General features: G+C 33.6%; 1 protein-coding gene and 1 non-coding gene across 2 annotated transcripts; both read left to right on the forward strand.

Annotated features, from left to right (window-relative positions):
* The first annotated feature begins 3,213 nt into the window (after positions 1-3,213).
* LOC125830871 (protein CASP) lies at positions 3,214-17,473 on the forward strand. The gene is made up of 19 exons (XM_049510056.1): positions 3,214-3,512; positions 4,893-5,003; positions 5,115-5,293; positions 6,499-6,648; positions 7,779-7,867; positions 8,682-8,791; positions 9,033-9,127; positions 9,391-9,446; positions 10,913-11,078; positions 12,327-12,419; positions 12,736-12,864; positions 13,057-13,176; positions 13,460-13,540; positions 14,671-14,778; positions 14,892-15,035; positions 15,115-15,216; positions 15,645-15,724; positions 16,874-16,966; positions 17,081-17,473. Exons 1-19 carry the CDS (start codon positions 3,422-3,424, stop codon positions 17,136-17,138), a joined length of 2,055 nt encoding a protein of 684 aa, XP_049366013.1. The 5' UTR covers positions 3,214-3,421; the 3' UTR covers positions 17,139-17,473.
* A 3,180-nt stretch (positions 17,474-20,653) lies between these two features.
* TRNAD-GUC (transfer RNA aspartic acid (anticodon GUC)) lies at positions 20,654-20,725 on the forward strand. The gene has a single exon. It is a non-coding gene; the product is annotated as a tRNA-Asp (tRNA).
* The last annotated feature ends 1,863 nt before the right edge of the window (positions 20,726-22,588 follow it).

Consider the following 22,588-nt stretch of genomic DNA (forward strand, 5'->3'; position numbering starts at 1 on the left):
TTAGATATTATTATTTTGTAAAAATATTACTATAATTATGTTTTCGACATTTATGAAGCCTCAAAGAATTTAAATGGATCCATCTATGAAAATGACAATTATGAATTTGAAGTCATGAGTAATGATTTCGATTACCGCAATAAAGTAAATATCAATAATCGATTACATGTTTAGAAGTCACGGTTTAAAAGAAATTGTAGATATCATAGGAGAAAACAATATTATTGATAAAATATTTTTGAAACCAATTACTCGTAAATAAGTATTTATCGCATGTAGAACTCTTCACTCAATTACTCGTAAAGAAGTATTTTATCGCATGTAGAACTCTTCACCATTTGTTTGTGCAGTATGAGAAACAAAACCAAAACTTTTAAATCCAATAAGAAAATGTCGGGATGAGCTTCAACTAGATTTAAATTTTAACATAAAACATTAGAATCATATTTTATTAAATTATCTTAGATATATTTGTAATTTTAAAGAATTGTTAATTTATAATACTAATTGGACCACATATTTATATAGGGGCTATCATTGGCCCAAATCAGGACCGGAGAAAACTACTCTTATTATCTTAAAGTGTTTATTATTTTACCAAATATTAATTTAGAGAAGTTCTATTGTATCTTTCGTCCAAAATGAGGGGAATCTTAACAAAAATCACATTTATTAAAAACTCAATAAATATAATAAGTGATTTATTAATTATCTATTTATTAAATGTCTCATGAAAGTTGAGCGTTATTAAGAATATAGAATATAATAGTATAGTGGAAAAATAAAACTAATTTTTGTTTTAGACATCTATCAAGGGATTTTTTTTTCTTAAGATAATACTTATTTTGGGATGAAGTGAGTACATATTTTTATATAGTTTAGCCAAATATTATCCCTGATGGCTTACCTAGACAAATTTGATTCATTAAATATTTTTTTTGAATGTATATATTTTTTTAATTTATTACAGTGGAGCAACTTTGATTTAACTGGTAGAAATGAACTTAAAAGCTAATGACAATTATTAAAAAAAGCATATCAATAATTGATTGGAAAAATCATTAACTTTCGGACTGATCATAGATTGATTTACTTGGCCGGTTTATTTTTTTGATTGATAATCGACTCAGCTCAAATAAATTTTTGGAGCTAAAAAGTGGAAAAATAAAATTTGACTGAGCCAAGTGAATTCTTCAATTAGTTTATTTGAAAATTAATGATCATAAAGTGGATCGAGCTCTACCTGTTTAAAAAAAACAATTTATTTTTTAAATAAAATTGATTGAGCCTAATTGGTTATACTAATTGCCAATACATATTTTTTTAAATCACTCTATCGTGATAAATTTATCGATTTTGATTTTGATGCAAGTATTTGATGTATTTAAAAAATGAGAAGCTTTCGCATATAGCCAGTAGCCACTCAAAAATAGCCCAATTACGCTCCATAACTATAGTTTGTTAATTATGATTCGTAGCTACGTGTTATAGGGAGGAGAGTGGCGAGTGAGATTGGAAGAGGGAGGAGAGAGGCGAGCGAGAGAGGGCAGAGACTGGGAGAGAGGTGAATTGTATATGTATATCGGTTAGATAATTGTATATTATACATATGTATTTGTATGGGTGTTCACGGTTTGGATAAAAACCGATCCAAACCGAAAAACCCAACCAAACCTATTAAATGAACCGATTTATTTAGGGTTTGGTTTGATTTGGTTTTTAGATTTTAAAAAAACCAATAGTATTTGGTTTGGTTATGATTTTGTTCGAAAAAAATCGAAGAAATAACCGAACAAAACCGATAAATAATATACATAAATTTTATTATTATACATACATAATATACTATTGTATAAACAATTTTAAAAATCTTATATATGTATTCATCAAAATTTTATTTATAATTTATTTATGAAAGTAAAAAAGACCAAGGTAAGAACATTTATCTTATTGGTTTCATGTATATGAATGTCTATGACAATTTTTTGTAGATTGAAAATATCAATGTTTCTTCCTTCTAGGACAAAAGTAATGAACTTTGAAGCTTTATTCATTGTAAATTCAATGATCGAAAGTTTCGTAATGTCAGTCATTCTAACTATTTTTCATTTTGAATTGTTGTCACTTTTTTTTTCCACATTTTGAATGAATTATTTGTTTTAATTTTATGTATATGGTTAATAACCGAACCAAATCGAACTGAAACCGATAACAACCAAACCGATAAATGTATATTAGGTTTGGTTTGGTTTGGTTTTGATAATTTTAAAACCGATTAAGTTGGTTTGGTTTTGGTTTTGACCAATAACCGACCCAAACCAACCGGTGAACACCCCTATGTATTTGTATATATGACAAGCGAGATTGGGAGAGGGAGGAGAGAGACGAGCGAGAGAGGGCAAAGAGTGGGAGAGAAGTGAATTTTATATGTATATCAGTTAGATAATTGTATATTATACATATGTATTTGTATATATGGCAAACGAGATTGGGAGAGGGAGGAGAGAGGCGAGCGAGAGAGGAAAATAATTTGTATAATTCACATCTCTTTTGTATAATTCGCGGGCACGTTTGTATAATTCACGCGTTTTTGTATAATTGAGTAATTATAAAGTCTGAAATTGTATAAATATGATAAAACTCGAAATAACGAATTGATACAAACATAAACATATAAACTTTAAATAGTTATACAAATTACATTATATAAATTATATTATACAAAACTACACGTTTATACGAACTTTAAAAATTTATACACAAAAAGATTGAATGTATATGGTGACAAAACTGAAAAATCAAAGGAAATCATCGTCATATACAAATACAAACCATCATATACAAATACAAATCAAACGAAGAACTGTTAGTTGTGAATTATACAAATGTGGCGAATTATACAAACGTGACTAATTATACAACTCGAAGTCAGCCCACGTAATTAATAGTAAATATTAGTCGTAAGTAGTAATTATAGCAAACTATAGCTATGATGAATAATTAAGTAGTATAAGTTTGTTTAACCAAGTAATTTTCCATTAAAAGAAACATATTTATCATGCATCAATCCATAATTTCCTTCATTTAACTAAAATCATTTTCTGGTGATTCCTCATCGTTTAGTTTTGTAATTATTCAATGTTTTAATTCCCAAAATTTTTTACTTATGTACCAAACAAGGTCCGGAAAAAGACCCGATGAAAAATCTGGGTGACCCGGAGCTGTTTCTCCATCGAACTCCCGTCTCTCTTTCATCATATGCTGCAACAAAATTAATTCCGAAGGAACCACAAAGCTCGAGATCTGTGATCTATCAAAACCAGTAGAACTATCGTTTCGTAACAATTTCTTCTCATTGAGTAGAGAAATAGACAGATTGAAGTTTTTGTAGAGCAAAAGCTGAATTTGTGGCGGATCAGCAATGGATTCCCCGCGAGGAGGACCGGAGAGAGACAAGGCGAACTCAACTTCTTCGTCTACTCCCCTCGCTGCCGTTGCCAGCTTCTGGAAAGGTATATCTCCGGCTGCAATTATCAAGTCATAATCTTACTCTTTTTTTCTGCGAATTGCATATCTGCTGTCGGTTTTTGTTGCTGATTATCATCAAAAGTAAAATCAGGAAATTCATCACTTCAATATGTCTCAAATGGAAATGTGAGTTCACCTTTCATTTCTAGGAGTATAAGTTTGGTTTATTTTCATTTTGCAATCAGATTTTTAGGTTCCGAATACTCAATTTCCACTGCAATATGCAGATTGAGTTATTAACACCTGCAATCTAGCAGTGTGGATATTAGTTACTTTACGATTTTTTCACTATAGCATTTGAAAAGTCAATATGAAAACCATGTGAGGAACTTCATTTATGATCACAGAATAGTAAGTTAATAAGATGACCGATAACATGCTCCATTTAACAGTTTGAGATTATTATTCTCTTTGCTATATTTCACTCTAGCATTTGAAAGAGCTAATATGAGAACCATTGAGTGTTTGAGAGGTCTTTGATTAATGATTACAACCAGGATTGTTAGTTTCTGTATACTTAATTTATATAAAGTAGCATATGGTTTGAGATACAAACCAAAGAAGACCACAAAACTTGACTAATTTCGTAATTTACAGTTATGTAACAGAAATACGCGAGCCTGAAATATGTATTGTACTTCCGTTGCCAATATGATCAATAACTTTTCAGCAGACTACTTGAATAAGCGGTTTACGACGAGAAATTGGTAACAAGATGTAGTTGTATATTGTACTTCCGTTGCCAATATGATCAATATCTTTTCAGCAGACTACTTGAATAAGCGAATGTAATCCGTGACCAGAAATTGGTAACAAGATGTAGTTGTAGGCATTTTTCTTTTGGAATAGCATGTCTGAGCAAATTCTTATATAATGAAAACTCTCCCAATCTTCTCAGACACTTAGTATCAGCGAACTAGTTGGCTCCTTTTCAGATGTAGAAGCTATTGAATACAAGGGACTGCATGGCTGTGTTCACTGTCTTTTGCTGGTTGGCTTTGCTAATATGTGTTCTTAAGTTCTGTTGAACTGATTGGTCATGAGGAACACCTGTCTGTGATAGAATCCCTCACCGGTTTATTACTATTCAATTGACTAATTATCTAGATAATTTCCATTGGACAAGATGAAGTAAAACTGTGGGTATATGGAGAACACAACTCAATCTGCTTTACGTGCTTCATTGTGAATTTATTTTTGACACGTTTTTCATGAATTCTTATGGAGTTAGTCCTTAGCCTAGAACCTTGTTTAAAAAGATTGGTCTGTGTATAAATTTATTCTTCTCGTGATATCTTTTGTCTTGTCTAAGAAAATTTAATTTTTTCTACACATTTAAAGTGTATCTGATTTTTTCCTTCCAGACTTTGATTTGGAGAAAGAAAGGAGTACACTAGATGAGCAAGGTCTTAGGATTGCTGAGAATCAGGAGAACAGTCAGAAGAACCGACGAAAACTTGCAGAGAGCACGCGAGGTGCGATATGTACCTTTCCTTCTGCTGCTGTTTAACATTAATAGTAAATTGCATTTACTTCGACTTCTATTTAACCATTTATTTTAAGCTATGTCTATCACCTCTTGACAGATTTTAAAAAAGCTTCAACTGAAGACAAGTTGAGCTTGTTCAACTCTTTGCTCAAGGGCTACCAAGAAGAGGTTGACAATCTTACCAAGAGAGCTAAGTATGGGGAAAATGCTTTCCTTAACATTTATCAAAAACTATATGAGGCACCAGACCCTTATCCAGTCATTGCTTCAATTGCTGTAAGTTCAACTTTGGCCTTTCATATGATCACCTTTCTTACAGAGTTGTGGAGTAACTGCATTGGTGGCCCATGGATGGTTTCAGCATGCATGTTAACTACTATTAGTGTAATTAGTAGTAGTTAAGAATAATGGTAACTTCAAAGAAGATATGTAATTATCTACACCACATGAACTTTGGGATATGGCGTCAGATTGTGGTGTACGTGGACTGGAAATGCTTAAATCTTTTGCTGATTAGCAGTAGGAAAGCTTCACATTCAGATTATCCAGACATTACTTGTCAATTTTAAGGGAAAAGAGGTAGTGATTCAGTTTAAGAATAACGGTGACTTCAAAAAGCTGTATTCCGCAATAAGATGGTTAGGAAAAGAGAGAAATTTAAGACGTTTAGGAGGTTCGTTCCATGTTATCATTTCTTTGTTAGGATTTTTACTAGATGTGCTTACACAGCCAACTAGGAGTTTTGCAATTTACAGTTGCACTCATTGCAACTGCAATTTGTGAGGCAGATGGACCACCTGGAAGAAGAATGCTCTTTCTCATAGGTTACCTTTGACATATCATGCATGATAGCTGCTTCCACCTAAAATCTTCATGGAATGTTGGTATCGAGACTTATCCAGCCAGATATTGCACAATTGTAATATGCCAAGTTAAATGGAATTGGACAAATAATGAAGAGAGGGAAAAAAAGCTAGTTGGTTTTTAATAGTTTGTACCTGATAAACTTGTTTCTTTGAATTTCTTATTGCTGAATGGAATTGGAGTTAAATGTCCATTGATAAACATACATGAAGTGGCAGTGCACGGGTGGTTAAGGCCTTGAACGTGAAGATCACATTTCTGAATTACTTTCGCTTCATATGTAAATGTCCATCTATATACATACACGGAGTGTTGTATATTGGATAAGATCTTTCATGACTCATATGAAGCTTGTGACAAAATATCGTCAGATATGAAAGGGATTTGCGGGTCTATCTGATGAGAAACTATTTCAATATAGAGAATTTTCAAGATGGCGTTCCTTATAAAAAAATGGAATTTTCAGGATGTTGTGTTCAAAGCATATATGTGACGTTCCACTAGAGCTCTGGAATTGGATTTCAGCTCAAAAGCATGTCTAGGATATTAAGTTTATCTTTTTCCTTCAACTTTTAGGTTCATTTTTTTCGTATCTGATTGTTCATGTCACTTTACAGGAAAAGGACTCAAAACTATCAGAATTAGAGTCTGAGAACCGAAAAATGAAGGTTGAACTTGAAGAATTTCGCATGGAAGCAACTCATCTGAAAAATCAACAAGCGACAATAAGAAGACTTGAAGAGCGGTGCCGCCAGTTAGAGCAACAGGCTAGTATATATTGTAATTCCATCTATTTATCAGTGTGTGCACATCAAGTGTATTCCCTTCAAGAATGACCCGAGAGAACACTGACAGTAATTTTGTTGAATCTTCTGCTGTCCCACTTCACTATTTTGGTGTTTAAATGTGATATGTGAAATTGTTAGATTCTCTCTGTTTCAATACTCTGTAAACGTTACATTATCAGGTTGAACTAGATGAGTGAAACCAGGCTGAGCAGAACCAATTCCATCCCTGGCTTATACTGGATTTACAAACAAAATGGGAAGTTCAAGCTTGGTATTGCTGCAGTCCTTACAATTTTCTAAACCAGAAATGTTCACAAGGGAATGGAAAATTCCATTAGATCTGACAACAGAACATCCTTCTTTTCTGTTTCAAAATTCTAAAACAAATAGTCTTAAACTGCCATTGATATCAGAAGCTAGAGACTAGTCTCAACTCTCAAGATATTTTTCCCCTTAATTGACTTAGGAGCCTTTGTCGAAGATGTTTTAGTGGTGGTTGTGGCAGGTGGTGGCTAGGAGTAGAAGAAATAGCTGTGCAAACCAGCTTGAATTAGAAGGGAGATGGGGCTTCAAAAAACTAAAAAGAGAGAGTTTGGTGATGTAAAGGCATAAAAAGAGACATGCAATTCATTTTGTGTGTCTTTTAGGTTATGCCAATGCTTACTGATGTGCAACAGAGCAAAGCAGTTATTTTATTCTTTAAGTCACTATGGACAAACACAGATGCAACTGTAGAATCTGACGAAGAGCTGGGTAGTCATTTGCTTGAGCTTGGCTCATATTTTGGTTAAGCTTGACTCAAACTTAAACAAAAACTTAGCTGTGTCAAGCTGGTGTAACTGAGGAATAAGTTTCTCTTGTGGTCACCCCTTTGATAAGTGGTTTTTAACTTTGAGCCAATGACCAAATTTCTCATCCTGTCCATGCTTCCTTTTTCTTAAAAAAATATTTCTGGGAAAGGGTGCTGAGGCATTTGAACTCTCATATGAGCTTCTCCAAGCACTGACTTATGGAGAAAAGTGCATTTTAAGTTACGCTGAAAGTTTGAAACAGATAGTTGACAGGTTCATTTTGGTTTCTCCTCTAATGTTTCTTCTCTTGTGGTTTAGATGGAGGAAAAAGTCAAGGAAATTGTAGAAATCAAGCAACGCAGTTTGGCAGAAGAGAACCAGAAAACACTTGAGGTTTTAAAAGAAAGGTATTTTACATTCTATTGGCAGAAGAGAACCAGAAAACATTTGGTAGTTGCATGTTTTTAAAAAATATAAAAATGAAATATACACTTGGTAGTCGCGTGTTTTTTGCTACGTTAACATAAAACTGTTTATGTCTTTTCAGGGGGTATTTATTGTGTTTTTAAGAAGTTCAAGGGGGTAGTAGGTCCCACATAAAGATAACGTGTCAATTAGGAATTCACTATAGTTCAAGGGGGTACTTATGCAGTTATGCCTTCTCCCAAAATATTTAGCACAAAGGCTGTGCTAAGAGCCATCTTTACAACTTACAAAAGCCAACCAAAACTCCGAAAGTATATTTTGTTCTTTTATCTTTTGACAAGGAAAAGTAAATCTTTGTTCTACTTGCAAAGATTCTATAATGCCTGCAGAGATTCTGTGTCACTTAAAAAATCGCCATTCCACCAAAAATAAACAACTTCTTCAAGACATCTGGAGTTCCTTTCCTTCCAAATTATCCACCATATGCACCCACATATGTTTTTCCACTATCTTTCCTGATTTACAACTCCTCCATTGAAATTCCAACAAGCTAGTAAGTCTCCAGATGTCTTAGGCATGACCCACTGTAAGCCTTTGATATGAAGAAACAAACTCCATAACATCTCAGTCATTTTACAATGAGCAAAAGGATGATTATTTTTCTCTGATTCTGTCCCACATAAATAACATTGGAACAAAGTTGCATCCCTCTTTATTTTAGTATATGTTTGTGGTGTAGTATGTGTCCGGATGGAATTGGCATATCATGATTTGCAGTGCTTCTTTTTGATGCAGGGAGCAATTACTGCAGGATCAATTACGACAAGCTCAAGAAAGTGTTTCTACCATGCAAAAGTTGCATGAACTTGCACAAAGCCAGTTGTTTGAAGTTCGTGCGCAATCAGGTGATCTACTATTCTGGACTTATACTGTTGTTTGTTGATATCATGTTTCTGGAGTAAGTCTGCAGCTTTAAATAAAATTCGCTAAGAACTTTTCTCTTTGCCTTTTCTTTAACCTTCTCATAAACATATTGATCTCCTTACTTGATTACTCTTTTGACTTCTTAACTCATATGATCTTCTAGACTTCTGTTCATGGAAACACTTTTTATGAATAACTTTACCCTTTTTATTTGTAATTTAGAGGAAGAGAGAGCCGCAAAGCAATCGGAATTCAATCTCCTAATGGATGAAGTTGAACGGGCTCAAGGTCGCCTTCTTAGTCTTGAAAGAGAAAAGGTAGGAGGATTAAATTAGCCATTACCTTCCATTTTATTTTATTTTTAAAAAAAGGCCCTTACCTTCAGTATTCCCCAATGTCTCACCTTTATCCTCCACAGAGAACGTTTTAGCTGCAGATACTTTTTGGACATGATTTTGCTCCAGGCTAAACCCGGGACAACCAAAAAAAGGATCTTGAACTTAGGATTTATATGGAAAAATGTTTGTGGGTTAAAAAGCTTATTTAATGTATTAATAATCCTTAGCTTTGTCTTATGTAGGGATTGTTGCGCTCACAATTACAGACTGCAAACGAAGATAATGATCACAAGAACAGGTGTCTTCTCTAGTTTGATAAGTTGATCTTATTCCCACTGACCTCTTAAGTATGTATATTTTATTTTTTTTGAAACTGGTAAGGTTGTATTCTTCAGCATTAAGGGCATGCTGGCCACCACCAAAAAGTGTCAATTACAAACTTCCTATCAAATCTACAATCTGATCTGTATCTACTATACACAACTGTTTACACCAAAAAAGTAGAGATACTATACAATTCCATTTGACCTTGTGTATGGAATTGGATCTATTGTCAAAACATCTACTGTTCCTTTCCTTCCAGATTGACCACCATATACATGATGGTATTAACCTCCACCATCTCTTCTGGCTCTTTGTACCCCCTCTTCTTACCCAGCTCTTCAACACGTCTGATGTACGTTCTGGCATTGTCCAATTCAGATTTGAGATGCTAAGGAACAAATTCCAGATTTGAGCAGTGTAATTACAGTGCAAGAAGAGGTGGCTGTTAGTTTCACTTGTCAAATTGCATAAAAAACACCTAGGGACCAGCTGTCTACCCTTCTTCTGAAGTACTTCTTGTGTTAAACAAGCTCTCTTTATCACTAGCCAAGTGAAGCATTTCACTTTTGTAGGAATATCCCCCTTCCAAAAATAGTTCCAGAGGTGTGTTGGTCTCCCTGCCATCACCTGGAGACCTCTTCTGTAAGCACTGTTGACTGAGAAGAGGCCATCTTTGCTGTGCTTCCACAACATCCTGTCTGTGGCATTTGCATTGATGGTCACTCCGCCTAGCATCCCTAATATCTCAGCCACCCTTTCCACCTCCCAATCATTGAGAAGTCTTCTAAAAACTAGATCCCAGCCCTGTTCAGTCCAGCAATCGCCAACATTGGCATCAGGATTTCCACAAATTTGAAAGAGATCTGGAAAGAGATCTCTAAGAGGGGATTGGTCTATCCAAACATACCTCTTAAGTATGTATATATGCACCTATACATCTTGTGATGGTCATCTGAGTTCATTCCTACTGACCAATGATCTCTAGTAGTCAAGCTTGGACATCTTTAGCATTAAGTGGAGGCTGGGGAAAAAGATGTTCTTGGCTTGCCATATAGTCTCCTTAGAAGTTTATAAATGAAATTAGGAAAGGAAAAAGAAACTTGTTTCACATAATTGAGTACAGTTATGCTTTTATTGAAAAGAAAAATAGAGTACAGTGATGCAGTTCAATCTGACGATCATGCCAAGCAGAAGGCAAAGAAAGTGTGAAATTCTGTGTAGAGCAAATGAGCTTGTGATGAAGAGTAGCCTAAATACTTCACTAGCTGAAAACTCAAGTCCTATTGGAATATTTTTTAAATTGCATGCAGTATGATGACAATGACACACTTCCATGTTCATCGTGTATCTCTGTTATTCTTTTACCCTTTTGAAATCTGTCATATATTGTTTGTGCATGGTTTTAGATATATTGTCCAAGTCTAAACCGTTTGCTTTCAGTGATAATCTGGATGCAGATAGTGCTCTTGAGAATTCTCTGTATGCCAAAGAGAAGATAATCTCTGAACTAAATGTGGAACTTCATAAGTTGGAGAACACCTTATCAAATGAGCGAGAAGAACACATCAATGAGATAAAGAAGTTGAATTCTCTTCTTAATGAAAAGGTATATTCTCTCAATATTCGTTAACTGATAGCATGGAGGATGCACAAAAACGTTCTCATACTCTTTTTAACAATGTAGATACATCTTTGTCGTCATAATGATCTGTTAAATAGCACCCAAAGGGTGTAGCCTAGTGGTCAATGACTTGTATTGAGATCCATGAATTCCGAATTCATATTCCAGTGGAGACAAAAATACCGTATGATTTTTTTCCAACTGTCCAAGCCTTCGTGGACAGAGTTATCCAGTATTTTAATTGGTGGTAGGTAGCAAGTAGGCGGTAGAAATAGTCGAGGTGTGTGCAAGCTGGCCCTGACACCATGGTTAGGAAAATAACATAAAATAATGATCTGTTAAATGAAAGTGAAGACAATTTTTTCTTGGTTAGATATTGGTATAAGATGCCTATGCTTACTTTCTTATGTGTGAGAATCCGTCCTTCATTGATTTTACTTATCAAAAGGTATACTTGTGTTGTCTTTAACTAATGAATGTAGGACCACTTTCTTAGTGCCTGCTATTGTTTTCTCTCTTAAAAAAAGGATATCTGCAGTACCAAAAGAATATGGAATGCCCCTTAATGAATATATCTTGTGTTGAAGTCTGTAATCATATCATCTAAAAACTTTACACACTTCAACATGGTATCTAAAGCAGGCACAGGTCCAGGGGTTGAATCTCAACATCACCCATCACCAAAAAGAATTTCCACATACTTAGGCCACGAAAAAGATAATCAGGTCTGCATGTGATGGGGCGGTTGAAAATATAATTAAATAATAAAAATGTGCTCTCTCTAATAGTTTAAGCTTTTAGATGAGATGGATACACACTTCAACATTCTAAATTTTGTTTTCTCAAAAAATGGTACTCCTTACTGTTGTATTATTCCCTCTATTTATATTCACCAAAACGATATATTTTTCAATAATCTAGACAACAACAACAACATACCCCGTGAAATCCCACAAAATGGGGTAATCTAGACTGCTCTGAATTATTTTTCAACATTTCTTCTATCAAGTACTAGTAACTTCCTTATGTAGTTATGCCACAAATTGAACTCAGAACTTCTAAGAGCCTTTATGCTGAGAATTTTACACTGGTGATGCTTAAAATCTGGTGACATTTCTGGTTTAACTCCATAATCTTGCAATAGACAATGTAGTTGTGTTTTTTGTTGGGATCCTTTCAAGATCTTTCTTCTTTTCTTTCCCCTAATTTTTCTAGCTTATTTACATACCTCAGGAGGTTGCTCTTGAAGAACTAAAGAAGGAGCTTCAAACACGGCCTACAACGAAGCTGATAGATGATTTGAGGAAGAAAGTAAAGATCTTACAGGTATGTTTTCTCCCCCTGTGTCCTCATTCCTAGATTCAATGCTGGCTCTACAGTTATTTGTTAATCTTCTATTGTCTAACTTCTCAAAAATAGCACAGAAAGCTTTAGAACTGATTTTGGATGTTCTAAGATCCTCGGCTCCTTCCCTTTTTTTCCTTTTCAGTATTATACCAATTGTCTCCAATTAATCAGACTCCTTTTCTTTCTTCCTTCCTTTCTTCATGAGTTCTTTGTTTTTTGTCCCTCCATGATTCACAATGTATGTCAAGAATGTTTCTGGTGTGTCTTCATTTAGTTCTTTTTTTGTTTTACGTAGGCTGTGGGTTACAATTCAATTGAAGCTGAAGATTGGGAAGTTGCTACCAGTGGGCAAGAGATGAGCAAACTTGAGTCATTACTTCTTGACAAGAATCGAAAAGTGGAGCATGAGCTAACACAATTAAAGGTAATTAGTACTTGTGCCCTAATTATATGTCTGTTGTCATTTATATTCATGGAAAATTTTTGAAGTTACTCGGCTGATCATTGATAAACAGAGTATGATGATTTAAATTCATCATATCAGAGAAGTTTTACAGAATATGCTCGAAATAAATCCATTATTGCTATAATTTGTATACTATTTCATGGCTTTCAGGTCCAACTTTCTGAGAGGACTTCTTTGCTGGAATCAGCAGAAGCAAAGGTTGTAGAGCTGACTGCCAAGGTTAATGACCAACAAAGATTAATACAGAAGCTAGAAGATGATATTCTTAAGGTATGTTCAAAATCTCTCTCTCTCTCTCTCTCTCTTGTTTGCTGGAACATCTCTCTGCACATAATCATTGTATGTTTTTGTAGTTATATCTAGTGCAGAAAATAGTTATATTTCTCTGATGGTTATTGAATATGAAGTGCCTGAAACAAGATAAATGTTGATCTGAACTTGCCTAAGTAAATCTGTTTGCTTTTCTTGAATAGGTGGATTTTATGGTGCAGTTTGTTGCTAAATTAATTTCACTTTAACTTTTTTCAGACTAGTTTTCTTGTTTTTTACACAGGGATATAGTTCTAAAGATAGAAAAGGTACTCGATTTGATGATTGGGATCTATCAGAGTCTGGTGCAACAGAGCCTTCAGAGGTGAGTGTTCTTCCTTTCTTGCTTCCTTATGTTTCTGCCTCCTCCTTATAAACAAGGTTGTTGATTCGTTGGAAGTGAGTCCTTGCTCCTGTATATTGCTGATCTTCCGTCAGAACATCTTTATCCTTCATTGCTGAAGTTTCCAATCTTTCAAATATTGTAAGTGGTAGAAACTTACAGTTTCGCAGGTGGTGATTCTCCATGTTATCCTTCAGCCCAGGGATTTGTTACTATATCCCTGCTGGCCTGCCAGTAGAACAATTAAAAGAGGAAACAATGATTTAATAAAATGCTGAATTTTGGATCAATATTTTTTGTCTAACACTATCTGAAGTCTAACTTTTGTGATTGAACGAAATCACTTCTTTTCCATCATTCAAGAGAGAGGAAGATTTTCTGAAAATGAGGAAACAACTGGTCATATTCTAAAATCTCTGTTTTTGGAGCATATAGCAACATGTAACTTGTACAGAAGAGTTTCATGTGTTTTGAGCTCCTTAGTGCTGTGATGGTAAAGTTGTAGGAAAAGATGTATAATGTATATTTCCCTTGGGGTAAAATTCTATTTATGAGTACATGATGACTTTGTTGAAAAGAAAAAAAAGCAACTGTTCATCATCTCAGAAGTCCCCTGGTGTAGAAGTAAGTCATGGAATAACAGCTCTAAACCATAAATGGTGTTTGTTTTAGCAAGTAAAATCGGTTGGGAAAGCATACCAGATACAGATAATTTAGACTGAATACAAGTGTTCAAATATACTTGCCTTTTGGTTTGAAAATGTGTATGAAGGGAATGCGCCGATAGATTTTGTAATTTCACTTCTAGAATAGTCTGCACTTGTTGATAGATTTGTAGTCACAAGTGTGGTCTTGGTGTTGGGACTAGATTTTATAAAAAAAAAAACTCTTAACCTTCCCCCCAAGTAAAAAAGAAAAAGAAAAAAGAAAAAAGAATAACAGATTTAGTAGATTAAATCATCATCTGTTGATAAGTAACCATTGCATTTTGAATTGACTTTTCAGTAGATCAGTGCATCCAGTTAGTATATTTGAAGTTCTAGAAACATTTTCGTATCTCCTGTGTTTTTTATGAATATGAGTTTTCTAATGGGAGACATCCTTTGAAATAGAATGAAGAGCAGAGGCATGTTTCCTCAGACCAAGATCAAAGCTCAATGCTTAAGGTGATCTGCAACCAAAGAGACCGTTTCCGTACCCGTTTGCGGGAGACTGAAGAGGTTTTTCCATTGAACTGTTTTCTCTATATTTCTACCTACCCACAGTAAGACCTTATTTTGCACGTCATTTTACTGGCAAGAGTACGTGATTCTTGAATTGTTGATCTCTCTAGGAAATTAGACAGCTGAAGGAGAAGATAGGATCACTGACCTCAGAACTTGATAAAACAAAAGCAGATAATGTCAAACTTTATGGGAAGATCCGTTATGTTCAGGATTATAATTCTGAAAGAGTGATTTCAAGAGGATCAAAAAAGGTTGGTCTATCAGGCTCTGTTGTTGATTAAATAGTTGCTCACTTTTTATTGTTCTCAAACCCCACCCTCTGGCTCTCAGTATGTAGAGGATTTAGAAGGTGGTTTCAGCTCTGATGTGGAATCCAAATACAAGAAGATGTATGAGGATGACATAAATCCATTTGCGGCATTCTCGAAGAAGGTTCCAGCTCTTTTGCCACATCCTTAATTAAGTTTCTTCTCAGTCATTTACTTCGAAATTGGGATTAGATACTTCAATAAATTTCAACATATGCTTCTCCTCGGTTTTGCCAGGCTATTAGGCCTTCAAAATTCCATTTTCAGAGTCATTAATTGTGCTAAGAGGAAAAACTATGCATGTTCTGTTACTACCTTTAACTGAAATTTTATAGACATCTAACTTCAATCTAAATTATTTCAATACATTCTCATTTCTTTTTGTTTTCCCTATATTTTCATTTTTAATATGGATCGATATCTTTCCTCTGTAGTTTTCCGTGTTACTTTTGTTTTGATTGCTGAATCTGTAAACACGCCTGCCTGTGTCTATTGATATTGTTAGATATCGTTGATCCTCATTTTACCGAATCTTTTTTTCCCTTATGACAGGAAAGAGATCAAAGATACAAGGAATTAGGTTTGAGAGACAAGATTACTCTCAGTAGTGGCCGTTTTCTTCTTGGTAACAAGTAAGCTTCGTTATCATGGTTTCTTTTTCAGCTTGACATTATTTATCTATTCAGGCTGGAATTGTGTTACTTCTGTTCCATGATAATTTAAGACTAATCTCACTGATGCAATGCTTTATCTAAGTCATCTTTATTTCCTTTAGCAATCATGCTGATCGTTAACTTGTTTTATGAGTCGCTTGTTTTACTAAGGATTAGAGTAATTTTGTGACTTACATGCAAGGCCGTCTTCAATCCCTTTTCACATGGGTCCATACATCGTATGTAGGAAACTTAGCTACTGTTACTTAACAGCTATCACGAGTTAAAAGAAGAAGATAAGTTACTGCTTAAAACAATGATATCAGACGGATGTACCAGCTTTCATCTTGGTTCTTAATATGGACCTCTTAACACCTTAGAAATTGCATTTCTGAATCTGATGAAACCAATGAACAATATAAAGTGTAGTGCTAATTAAGCCTGGAGATGAAGACAGTCAAGTTGCATTTTCTTTGATTGAGATGATCAAACTATATCTCAACCCCAGTAGCTAGGATGATTTGATCTGTTTAGATCTTGTGTTTCTTGCAGTTTATTGTTTCTCTGCATAGATTCATGAGTTGCGACCATATTTTTCTATTATTTCTTTCTGCCATATCCTTAATAGCAGGTTGGTTACACCTACAACCGAAATGGAAACTGAGGGTTTTCTTGTTCAAAAATGCTGAATCTCGTCTGAATCATCATTTAGCCTATGCATTTCACGTCTTTAAAACAGTAGCTAGTTTCAGTATGCTGCGATCAGTAGATGTTGTGATAAATAGTCACTGTAGGTGCCACTTTTTATCCAGCACAAAAGGATTAAACATTTGAAGTGTTTTACCTATGAAAAAACTATGATTAAAAGTGAGAGGGTCCTCCGGTTTAGAAGAAATATGATGTACAATATGTACCTTTAAATAACAATTACACACTTTAAAACCAAAATTTACATGAGCCTGTCAACTACTCTGTTGATTGGCCGTCTTGAACTTCTTCATGGGTTTTAAAACTGTAAGCAGAGCGCTCTCTCGCTCTATAAACAATATTTTCTATACTTGAAATGTCATCGGGTCTTCAATCAACTCCCCTATATGAAATAAACTGAAGCGATACTTGATGTTGCAGATATGCTCGGACATTTGTATTCTTCTACACCATTGGATTGCACATTTTAGTATTCACCTGCCTATACAGGATGTCAGCGTTGAGCTACCTCAGGTACAATATCTCATACCCCCCCCCCCCCCCTCCATCTGATGTGAATTTATCTTGTACAGTGTTAACTAGTTCATATGAGATGTTTGTTTACTAGCTTGAGTGAATTTTCTGCAGCCATGGCGAAGAATCTCTTGTCGGTGATAAGAATCTCAATCTTCCTCATGCACTGTAGACTCCTTCATTGTCTCAACGTTTTTGCTAATCACAACGGAACAACTCAACCCTCCAGATGATGTAAATAGTTGGAAAACAATGCATTGGTTGTTTCATTCAAGTTTGATAGTGCGAAGAAAATATAAAAACTATTTATCATAGGGTTTCTTTCCTTGTTTTTACTATTTTTGTCCCTTCCTCTGCTGGTGGTTATCCCAGTTTATGCGCAATATACAATTGAAAGGATAATGCGAAGTCTGAAATATAGACATTTTCTTTGAATTTCAAAATTCATTTGTCCTGTATACTTGTTTGTCATTTCCCTTTTTTTTTTTTTTTAATCTTATTATTATTCAACCCACGATCGCGAATACTCATCTTTATTTCGATTAGGGGCGTGCACTATTCGGATTAAACCGAATAACCAAATCAAATCAAATCAAATTTTTATTTGGATTGGTTTTTTGGTTTTTCAGATTGGTTTTGGATTAATAAATTACTTTGTTTGGTTTCGGATTTTAAAAAATAAAAATCGAAAAAACCCGAATTACATCTATAATAGGCAGGGGCGGATCTATTAAGGCCCGTGGGGTGCCACGCCACCCACAAACTTTGACGGAAACTCTATTTATATATAAGTATTTATATACAATATATGTATAAATAAGAAATGTGCCACCCAGAGAACAAAAGTACTCTTTGGCGCAGTGGTAGACCATCTACATAATGGATCTTAGTTCGTGGGATCGATTCCAGCTAGCAGTTTTGTTTTAATCTTTTTCAACTGCTGGCTGCCTTTTTCTGGTTTTAATTCTTCTTTTTAACTGCAGGCAGCGTTTCTTTTTTAAACTACAACACATTCTCTTTTGTTTTTTTTTTGTTTTTTTCACTTGTTAACTTATTATTAAGTATTAATCTATAATTATTTGTTAACTAATTTAATTCAACTCTTTGTCTTTTCTTTTATATGATTAAATATGGAAAAAAAAAAATCTTCACCGTTGAAATTCTGGCTCTTCTTTTAAATTTTTGAACAACAAAAATATGTCATTAATTAAAGCTTCAGCCTTCCGTCCGTCGCCCAATCCCGCTCTCCCATCCAGCCACAAGACGAATAATTCTATCTGAATCTAAAATTGATTTAATCGATGAGTTTACTGGGCATTAGAGGCGAATTCAAAATTTAAAAATTTCGATGCACCAATACTATCTTAATTTAGGTAGTTAACGAAACTTTACTACAATTAGCGAATAATGTAGTATTTGGTTGGTAACTAATGGCACAAATATGATTTCTAAGCTAAACTTAAAATAAAAATAATGAAATAAGACTCTAGCTAGATTTGAACCGTATTCTCGCGAGTGGTTCCTCTGGCTTGTTCCAACTAAACAAGGGCACCCCTACACTTCTTATGGGTGCACTGTTGATTATATCTTACTTTATGTCAGTTTCTCACGATAAATATACATATATACACATGATTTTTTAAAAAGTTAACGGATGCACGTGCACCCCTATCAAATCATGTGGGTCCGCCTCTGCTTGGCACCCAGTGACTCTAAATCCTAGATCCGCCTCTGAATTAATAGGTATACTTATAAGTATTGTGTTTTAAGTTTTACTTATGATTTATATTAGAAAGTATATTTAAGGGATTAAATATTATTACTTTGGTTATGTTATTAATTATTGACATAACCGAATAACCAAACCGAAAAAAGTTGAACTGAAAAAAGCCGAACCGAATAGAGGAAAACCAAACCAAATCAAATTTATTTTGGATCGGATTGGGTTACACTTTTACAAAACCAAAAATCGAAAATTCCAAACCGAAAAACCGAATGCATACCCCTAATTTTCAATTATTATGTGTTTAACGTTATAGAGAAGTCGGTTTAAAATAATAGATGGTTCAATTGCGAGATCAAGCTTATTTGTAGTTTTTTGCAATTCTGCATTCCATTCTAGTGGAATACTTCCTTGCAGTTTGTCAGAAAGTAGTCAAAAGTAAGCTTACACTTCTAAGCCTGATATTAAATTGAAATAATAATTATTGTTGTGTTGAACTCACTAAATTAGTCATTTGTCAAAAGTGTTCTATAAAATTACTTTGTTGGTAAATTTACGGTTTCTGAAAACCATCTGTATATTTTTATTTATTTTTCAATTCTTTAACTTAAGCAAGCTCCCCATGTTTATGTTTTGTGATCTTTCAAGTCTTAAAATTCGTCAATCAGCCTATGTTTGGAAGCTGAAAATTAGAAGAAAAAAAAAAGGAATGTTGACAAATGAATAACTACAAATGCTTGTACTTAAAAGATGAACTTTTGTATAGCTTCGACTAAGTCGATCTCGATTAGGTAGATAAACTATTATCGATAATACTAGTTTTATCATTGGAGAAATATATGGAAATCAAGCTTAAAACTGATTTATGGTATAATAACTAAATATAGATCATGTAATAATGACATCTAGTTTTTCCCAGAGGCGTATCTAGAGGGGATGTCGTGGGTTCACGTGAACCCATGCTCCCCTCTCTAGATCATGTATAGTAGTGTTATATTTTTTATAAAATATTTAAATATAGATGTGTGAACCCATGTTCAAAGTATATCATATAATAATGCGATGATGATTGGGTGCACCTTTCTAAGTGAGGATATAAATTTAAATCTTATATCTATCTTGTCTCTGTGAGTAACACCTTTCCAAGTGGTTATCAGTTACACTTTTGACGTTTCAGCTAATTTTGCTTTTGTTTTTTTCCTTTAATCCTTCAAAATTTTCAAGTGTGTTACATTGAAAATTCCTAAAAAATTTAATATTGTAAATATTTGATATAATTAAATCAAATGTGTATATTAAAATTTAAAATTAGTAGTATTATACATTTTGAACCTATAATTTTTAAAATTTAATGATTCATATACGAACTAAAAGTCAAATTGATCAAATTTATATTTAAAATATATTTTTTCGTAATCGTGCACCCATCTAGCTGAAATCCTAGATACGCCTCTGGTTTTTCCTACGAAAATAGTCGAAAGTCAAAAGTAATTCAAATCTTCATTAAGTAAGTTTTTCTCTCTAAAAGAAGTATCAAAGAAAATAGATATGCCCAGCTCACTCGTAGTTCAATCATGTCTTCCTTTTGAGGAAAGGCATAATTGTCTTTGAGCCATTTTGAATAAATTCATGAAGATAATGCTTTTGGTATTGTCTTCAATAAGTTATCTACTTAAGATTTTGCTCTATCACCTCTTTCATAAGCTCTCTGGTTTTTAAAATAAGATTTGGTTTCATAAAAACTACTATCACTTCACGATCGATTTATCGATTTAGTTAGGGTTATCTTTTTTAATGTCATAATGCATAATACCCCTATCCCATAAGCCTTTCACTATCTCAAGTACAACAATTAGCATTTTTAATATTGTGGATCCAGAAAAACTAAAGTGATATAAAGTTTTGGTGTTGTTGCATGTTGAAGACCCAACATTAAAAAAAGCTGACTACGTGTTAACAAGCAAGTCGTTGTAGTATAGTGGTAAGTATTCCCGCCTGTCACGCGGGTGACCCGGGTTCGATCCCCGGCAGCGGCGTTCTACTTTTTTCCTTTTGTCAGCTGTTCCAAAATTTATGACCAGCCAAATTTACATATTTCCACACATTCAAGTTAGGAAAAATTATCTAACTACACACCATTTATTATTATATTTTCTTATTTTCTCTATCATTTCAAAAAATATCAAAAATTCCCACTTTTGCTCCCAATAATCCATTTTTGAATTTCAAATCTTTTCTCTTTCCAATTAATGATTTCAAGTTATTCAAGAGATAGATTTCTTTCCATCACTTCAATTTTCAATTTTTATTTTTTTTTAAATTAGTTTTTTTTTTTCATCTTAAAAACTAAAACTAAAATAAAATAGTGATTGATTAAGCATTGACAAAAGGATCTCCTAAACACATGTGACGAGGAGATGTGGGAAGGTAATTGTGATTGCTAACATAATGCTTTGTTGTCAGTTTTTCATCTGTTTATTGATCATCAATCTTATGACATAACTCACAGTTTTTTTACTGGAAGAGGGGTGGAAAACGTTGCTAATGCAGAGAGTTCATCTTGGAGTGCATTTGAAATTGTTCCAGGAATTTCTAATGGCGATCTTGATACACTTCATTCCATTGGTTCGATCTTTCAGTATTGGGCTTACTCAATTCGTTGCTTTCCATTGATTAGATTGTTGACTTTTTTTCGATTTTTTGGTTGTTCATCTTTTCTGATACATATAGGTTCAAATTTTTAATGTATCTAGTTGATTTTGTTTCTTAAACTAATGTATATTGCCTTCTTTTCAATATCATGATACATTATAATTCTATCATGCACAATGTATCGTGTTCAAATATTAGTTTTGATACATAACCTTAATTAGTATTGATACTTGATACAAAAATTCTACCAAATGTATTATTTATCATATATCAACCTTTTCATCTACATATTCCTAATACATATGGATTCTGCTCTCAAACAAAATAATTTACATAAATAATAATGTATCATGCACTATTTTTTTATGCATGATACGTAAATTCGAATATATACTAAATCTATTTGATACATAACAATTACCAAACAGTAATGTATCGATCTTAAACCTAACATCTTATGGACAACAATTTCTTATTTAATGTAACTAGTAGAAATACAACACTTATCAATTTAAACAGGATACATAAATAGTAATATATTGATAAATCTATCAATCTCGAAAATGAAATTCAAAAAACGATTTCACAACATTATAAAAGGTATGAATGATCTATCAAAGTTATGCATCTCTTCAGCCTTTTTGTTTGTTGTATCAATGCATAACGGATACATTAAAAATCCAAACTCTTGTTTCTTCACCTCAACAATGTATCAGAACTCCAATTTTTTTCTCAACTCATCGATCTCTAATTCAGTTGCAATGACTGATTTGAGATTCACAAACTAATATTTGACCAACAACAATTCCATCACTTTTGTATCGTTCATACCTCACCTCACTTTCTCAGATTCTGGAATGTCTCAACAAGATCGACATGTTCATGTTGTATTAGTACAATTTGTCGACAAGTTTGATTTAAAAATTGAGAATTTTTTTGAAAGAATGGCAAGAAGAATTTTGGGATCTAAAAACACATTACATAAACATCAAACTAGTAATGTATCACGACTTATATATCAATATACAAATTAAAAAATTAAAAAACAGAGGGTATACATAGCAAATCCAAACAACTTGAACCAAAATTGAAAACATCTTCGATGACTTGAAGATTCAAAAGGAAATCGTTTGTCCAACAACAATTTCATCACTTTTGTATCCTTCATAACTCACCTATCTAACCCATAATTTCGACAAAGTTTTTGAATCAAATATGAAAGGTTTCTTCGTTGAACAGGGGGGAGC

The sequence above is a fragment of the Solanum verrucosum genome, unplaced genomic scaffold, assembly GCF_900185275.1.
Source record: "Solanum verrucosum unplaced genomic scaffold, falcon-dt-bn FXZP01000102.1, whole genome shotgun sequence".
NCBI lineage: Eukaryota > Viridiplantae > Streptophyta > Magnoliopsida > Solanales > Solanaceae > Solanum > Solanum verrucosum.

Excerpts from the sequence above, each read along its gene's own strand:
- LOC125830871 (XM_049510056.1), top strand. The coding sequence starts at position 3,422 with ATGGATTCCCCGCGAGGAGGACCGGAGAGAGACAAGGCGAACTCAACT. Across the intron at positions 9,447-10,912 it reads GATAATGATCACAAGAACAG|TGATAATCTGGATGCAGATA; the intron begins GTGTCTTCTCTA and ends GTTTGCTTTCAG. Across the intron at positions 15,725-16,873 it reads CGTTTTCTTCTTGGTAACAA|ATATGCTCGGACATTTGTAT; the intron begins GTAAGCTTCGTT and ends TTGATGTTGCAG.